Consider the following 7,354-nt stretch of genomic DNA (forward strand, 5'->3'; position numbering starts at 1 on the left):
GTTTGCTTTGCTCACCCAATGACGCCTTTGGTGGCTTCGCCATGCCAGATAAACGAACGATAGGAGGATCCTAAAGGATTTGGTTTAATGGTGAGTTCGCAAATGTATTCAGGTCAGCAGGAAAACCTGTCATATACTACAAGGATGTCTAGAAAAGAGACATGAGAGTAGGTAGCATTTATCCAACAGGTTGGAATGTGGCTGAAAACCGCATCTGCTGGACAAGAGCTGTAAAGACATGCTAACAATCTAAATTCGTTTGTTCAAGCCTATCATAATAGTTCCAATTCATTGTCAAAAATGAGCACTTTTTTTTTTTGCCGATACCTGATTTATAATAATAAAAAAAATTGATTGAAAAAATTATTTACTTATATGAATCGGCTGTGGAGATTTGATGTGAATATTCGGAGACGCAACACTCTGGACTGTGAGAATAAATGTCCCACCTGAAAATAGAAGAACAAGTAGACAAATGATTTGAATTTGCTAAGTTGCATCATTTGCATTTTTTTTGGACTATTATTCTCACCTTGGTTATAATTTTCATGACATTTCAGCAAATATTACTTCTGACCGTCTTCAGGTACATCTTATTGAAATTGGAACCGTCTTCCCTCAAACTGCCAGACTTTGGAACTCGCTCCCTGTTTCCTGCTTTCCGGACTGCACTAACATGCAAATATTTAAATGGAATATGAACAGACATCTTGCTGCTCAATTCCCCACACTGTCCCCATAGATATGATCCCAAAATTTATGAACCTATGCAGTATTTTCATGACAAAATGAATGAAGGCATTTATTAACAATAAGTTCTAAGTGGCAGTTTTCTAGGGGTTGAGGGTTCAATCTTTACTACAGGTAATAATAATTAAGATTGATATAATAATTAATTAACACGTTTACCTGGTCATGGCTGGCAGAATGAGAACAATCTACGTTTGTGGATTTAATAACAGGGTTCAGTTCAAAATTCTGTACATGTTCCAGAGTTCAACATAAAGATTCTCAAACTGGAATAGATGCACCCCGAAGAAGATCGGTGGTTCCATCGGCCAAAACATTGGGAAAATGAGAATACTAATTTCAACAATAAAAATAATTAAAAAACAAACAAAAAGCTAAACAACAGCATTCACCCTAGACGGGTTGAACCGGCTTCCTCCAAAGAAGGAAGTTTCTAGGGAATACCAAATTCAAAAGTGATCCTCAGTTGCATGTATAGCCAGATCAAGGAAGATGACGGTGTTAGATTTTTGCAGTTCTTGTAGGGAGGCGTTAGCATACTTCTACATACAATGTCCGGTATTCACAAATGGTCACCCATCTGGTACTGGCCAGCCTCAACGTTGTTTCACTTTGTGTGTATATCACTGTGATTATGCCGTATAAAATATAACAATACAAATAATATGCAAAAACAAATTATGAAAAAAACATGCAACATTAGGTATTTTCAGGAAAATTAGAAATGTCGACACGGAATTACCAACATTTTGGAAAGATTCTCTTATATAAACCCGATATACACATGAATTCTAAAACACATACAAAAAAAAAATGCTTTTAAAAAAATGCTATCCAATGTTGAAGCTGTATGTTCTCTATGGAAAAAAAGGTTAGAGAATCTACATAAAATCTAAAAGTGCGTTCTTATGTAAAATTTACTGGGAATGACAATGGAAGTGTTCCCTTATCTCTAAATGCACCCCTACGAGGGCTATGATGGCATAAACTCATTAAAAATTCAAATATATCTTATTTTTATGAAACTGAATTCATAGATATCAAATTTTCTGAAATGAAATGTTTAAGGATTATTCTTGAAGTAATTTTCTGATGTAGATGAATAAATGCAGAAATCAGAAAGAAGCTTAAGATTAACAGATCCATCACAACATTATTCAAAAAAAAAGATACATTAACATCGTTTGGACATGTTTTCCAGCTACCAGACTCCAGCTATGCAGAGAAAATATATAAAGAAGATTCCATCAAAGAAAAACTAGGAGGAGGATCATCAAAGAGATGTGCTGACTGGATAAAGATTGAGACTTGAATGCAGCTTCTAAAGCTGAAAAACTTACACAAGACAGTGGTAAGTGGTGGTAAGTTAGTTTTCAAGCATGTGACGAAGCTCTCACAAGTTAATTAAGTTAAGTAATGCCAAAAACTCATTTCTGTACTTACTGGAAAGAACTTTTACATTGTCAAATAAAGCCACATTCATTTTACTATCTTTGCACGGGAGTAACTGCGCTCGAGAACTGCCAGCAACAGTAGCACCTGTGAAAAGACCAAAGACATGACAAATTACATAAATACGTATATGTATAAAAAAAAAAAAAAAAAAAAAAAATCCGTAAAATAACGAAATTCTATCAATAAATCTATTTTCTACAATCTTTCAAGATGTAACACTTCTTCAGCATCGTCTTCAGGGGTAAACATGCATAATATTTCATATGTTATATTTTTAACAACACAAAGAAAGTTCTATATACATACTGTGTGGGGGTATTTATATATGGGTCTTTTGATTCTTTTTAGCGTCGCCATTTCGTTTAGTGGTTGCTATAGAAATAAACCTCTTTTCATGAAGAAAGAAAACACAAGGAAGACGTTCACTGAGTTTTCTTCAAGATTTTATTTAGAAGAGAATCGACTCAGAAAAGAGAGACTAATATTCTATTAGCCAAATTATTTAGTTCTTTAGTTAATTTAAATTAACTTAAGTGACAAAGACATTGAAGTAACATTTCAAAACCTAATCATCAATGCATTCTACATTATTGACAATGTCCCCTTTGCACAACTTCAATAGAACGAATGATTTAAAACTTTACTTTCTCTCAGCTTGAAAACGTGACGTCATTCATCATTGTTCAATTCTGTTTTGTCTACTGTTTGATCTGTTGCCCCTACCTCTGAGAATGATTCTGTTTGCAGATTAAGGTTATCATGAATGTGAATTATGTCAAAATTCACACTAACCTAATCATCACTGACGTAAGGTCCCAATATGTCTTCTGGAGAGGCATAGTTGATTTCTCGACTTGGAAAAGTGCTTCTTTAAGCCAAGTTCCATACTGTGAATGTGAGCCACTTGAGATCCTACAAAAGTTATGTTCATTTCAAATTGTATTCCCAATGATCAGTTAGTTTTTTGTCCATAGACTTACAACTGATAACACTTGAGTAGTCTCATGATGTCGTCCAATTAATATCCATATATATTCAGTAAAACAAGCAAAGAGATGTTAATCTCTTTATTATTGTAGTATAGGTATCAGATCAGAGTCGTTGTTACAGCATGTTTGCTCTACTCACTCAATAACGATTCTGGTGGCTTGGCTATGCCAGATAAATGAATGATGGGAGGATCCTAAAGGATATTATGTATGGTGAGCTCGCAAATGTGTTCAGGTCAGCAAGAAAACCTGTCATATGCTACAAGGATGTCTACAAGAGAGACAATGAAAGCAGGTGACAATTATCCAACAGGCTGGAATGTAGCTGAAAACCGCGTTTGCTGGAGAAGAGCTGTAAAGGCATGCCCAAAAAAGAGTAAAAAGAGGAACCACCAACGGTGAAGGGAGAGGGTTACAACCCAGCTCTCGTAATTAGCATCTGTGGTATCTACAACAGAGTTTGTCGATCCAGGTCGATAGGCTTGCACAATCATAGCAGAGGATTTAATTCACAAATCAAAGGTGCAGAACTCTATTGTCTCTTGAGGAAGGCGAATGCCAACAACATTTCTATCAAGTTGACACAAAAATTTATGTAGCAGCTCAATAATGTACAAAACGACTCGAGCTCATAATGTAACATAATATAATGAGTATTCAGAAAATATTATATATTTCATCTCAGAGTTTATAAAGGAGTATCAGATAATTGTTTCTGCACAGTCCGAAAATATATATTATCTTGATATACAGATATCATAAACAACAGACACTGCAATTCAGAGTAATCTAAGGTGCAGAACTCCATCAACAGACGGTTGATAACAGAAGTTACAGAGAGCTGAATACAACATGAGAGCGTTCAAGTCCAATGTAAACAAATTACTTTTGGACCGTCCTCTTAAATAATCAAATTCTATTCAATTTCCACCACTACTGAACATCACCATGTTGCCTGACACTCATTAATCCTTATTCTCGAGTGACCTTCAGGATTTGATAAACGGTGACTCCATAAATAAAAAAAGACCACATAATCAGAGACCACCTACATCTGTGGTATCTACAACAGAGCTTGTCGATCCAGGTCTCTGAGAAGTTGTTCAATGTTAAAACAAAGCACCGAATTTGGATGAAAACAACCATGACCTGTGCAATGGACACGTTCCCAAGAAAATGTTCACCTTCCCCCACCCCCAGCATACACTTCTTAGCGTTTAACTAAATTATATCCCACAATTTTCTCACAAATAAATGTTCTTGTTGTTAGCGATTCTTCTAATTTTTTTTTTCTGAATTTCTATTCATTCTATGTTTCTAAATATTACTTGAGTTGCTATAGTTATCTGTTCCTCTTCAGTTCATGGGAAATGAATGATAATCTTATGTTTACTAACTTATAAAAGACCCAAGAATAATTATATTTGGTAAACTTTTTCTCATCTTAAAAACCTAACAATTGAATAAATATTCAATGAAAGTTTTTCTGAAATGAAAATGTAATGGCAGTAAATATGCATTTTGTTGTTCAGTAAATATAGGTACCAATTGTGTGTGTGTATATATATATATATATATATATATATATATATATATATATATATATATATATGTATACAGTGTAATTCGGATATAAGAGACCAGAATATAAGAAAAATGGATATAAGAGAGATTTTCTCTGGTCCCAAATTAGAGCCTGTGTAAATGTACAGTGTAATCCAGATATAAGAATCCCAGATATAAATATAATCCAGATATAAGAGAGCTGTGAGGACCCAAGGGGAAGTCTCTTATATCAGGGTTACACTGTGTGTGTGTGTGTGTGTGTGTGTGTGTGTGTGTGTGTGTGTATATATATATATATATATATATATATATATATATATATATATATAGATAGATAGATAGAGAGAGAGGTACAGAAAAAGATAAAGAGAAATATATGTACAGAGTGTGAGGTTAGAAAGAGAGGGAGAAAAAGAGAGATAGAAGAGAGAGATACAGAGAGAGAGGGAGAGAGAGAGGGAGAGAGGGAGAGAGAGATAGTTATAGAGAGAGGCACAGAGAGAGAGAGAGGTTTAGAGAGAGAGAGAGAGAGTGTGCGAGAGAAAGAAAAAGAGAATGATAGTTACAGAGAGATAGGAACAGATAAAGAGAGATAGATATAGAGAGAGTGAGGTAAGAAAAATAGGTAGAAAGAGAGAGGGATAGGTACAGAGACTGAGAGAGAGAGAAAGAGAGAAAAAAGTAAGAGAGAAAGAGAAAGATAGTTACAGAGAGAGATGAGCACAGAGAGAGGAATTTATAGAGAGAGTAGAGAGGGAAAGAAAAAAGAAAGAGATGGTTGAAGAGGGATAGGTACAAAGAGAGAGAAAGAGAGATAGATACAGAGAGGGGAAGAAAGAGAGAAAGAAAGAGAGAGATGATTACAGAGAGCAAGAAATAAGTACAGAGAGAAAGAGAGAGACAGAGAGAGAGAGAGAGAGAGAGAGGGGGACAGATATAAAGAAAAAGTGAGAGAAAGAGAGAGAGAGAGAGAGAGAGAGAGAGAGAGAGAGAGAGAGAGAGAGAGAGAGGGGGGGGACAGATATAAAGAAAAAGTGAGAGAAAGAGAGAGAGAGAGTTGTCAATTTTTGCTTTTTATTGTAAAACCATGTTATTTGACCTAGTTTTAGTTTCCTTAGAAAATTAATTGTTCAGACCCAGAAAATTCACAAATTGGAGACAATGTCCTAAAAAGAAAAAGCAGTTCATGTCATTGCGTCATTTGTGCAAGACCTGTCATACCAGTTGACGATATGTCCTCAACAATCAGTTCGAGAGAGTTTAGGTCATTTTGAAGCTGGTGGATTTGCTTCTGTTGGGTTGTGCAGTCCTAGGAGTTCTAACCTCCTCGACTTTACCTTCTCACTCTTTGAGAAGAGGTTAGTTTATTGCTACTCACTTGAGGCACCTTTATCAGGAAATACCAACAGTACTGCTTAGACTTTTTTTTTAGCTTATAGTGCACTTCATCTTGTGTGTTGGCTTTTCAACCCCACTTTCTGACCTTATACCACACTTTTCAGGAGGTAAATAAAAGCTTATAATTATTAGTGTGTGTGTGTGTGTGTGTGTGTGTGTGTGTGTGTGTGTGTGTGTGTGTGTGTGTGTGACGCATGATGAAAAAACAGTGGTATGGAATTGGTAATCCAATTGCTAAAAATGCAAACAATCAAACTTCGGCTCTGACATCTAAAGCAATGAATTTACCTTTAACAACAACTTCCAACAAATCAGAATTTCCAGCAGACTGTACGATAAATGGGGGCAGACGGACACCTTCTTCAGCTTCCAGAACCGGTGCTTTTTTCCACAAAAGGGGATACTCTGAAAGAATAAGGACATAATTCATTTCGTTGAGAAAATCAAAACACAATTAATAAGTAAACCTTGAAACTGCAGAAAGCAATACATGTCCACTGCATTGTGCCTATTTACTTGCCTCCTCACGAGGGCAAAGTTAGACACAAGGTCAATTTTTAATGTGGAGAAAATCTAGCTTCCTCAAAAAGGGACATTCTGGATTGGAACAAAAATAAAAATTTCTTCAAGTTAGTTTCAAAGAATTTCTTTTTCATTGACAGTATAAACCAAGTTTATCATCAGAACAAATATTACACTTTGTTCCTCGCCAAAATTATTGAAAATAAAAGAATGCATTGTATACCAAACTCTAAAATAATTGTTGTAATAGAATATCCTACTCCCACTTGTTCTCCTATGAATTTAATGTATGCAGGCTTTATCATTCAAACACGGTATTGTTTGCATATATGGTTAAGTGGCAGTTTTAGTCATTTATAACTGCTTTAAAGCTTTAACGCTCACTCATTTTCGACCAAATTTCAAACAATTATTATAGTTTATAGATCACCTTCTCAGCTATATTGTGAAATAAATTTTTTCAATTTTCGTTCAAAAAACAAAAGTTATGATGAATTTACTGGTGTTCAAAATCGTAAAAAAAAAAAAAAACCTATGGAAGTGAGCGACGCTTTTTATGACTGGTTTCCATAGCAAACCACGTCGCTTCAGCGACTACTGTTGCTACCAATTCACCGGTCTCGCAAAAAGAAAAGTAACAAGTGAAACAGACAGAACGAAAGGGAAATAATTGA

General features: G+C 35.1%; 1 protein-coding gene across 1 annotated transcript in view; it reads right to left on the bottom strand.

The window, feature by feature from the left end:
* LOC145249605 (uncharacterized) overlaps positions 1 to 7,354 on the bottom strand; it is a 188,793-nt gene that overhangs the window by 6,138 nt on the left and 175,301 nt on the right. Inside the window, exons 17-19 of the mRNA XM_080111315.1 lie at positions 6,447 to 6,563; positions 2,194 to 2,289; positions 372 to 449 (exon numbers count right to left, since the gene is read on the bottom strand). Coding sequence (XP_079967441.1) covers positions 372 to 449; positions 2,194 to 2,289; positions 6,447 to 6,563 — 291 coding nt within the window. The remainder of the gene's footprint in view (positions 1 to 371; positions 450 to 2,193; positions 2,290 to 6,446; positions 6,564 to 7,354) is intronic.

This window comes from Euprymna scolopes, chromosome 28, assembly GCF_053919585.1.
Source record: "Euprymna scolopes isolate OS-2025 chromosome 28, ASM5391958v1, whole genome shotgun sequence".
Classification (NCBI taxonomy): domain Eukaryota; kingdom Metazoa; phylum Mollusca; class Cephalopoda; order Sepiida; family Sepiolidae; genus Euprymna; species Euprymna scolopes.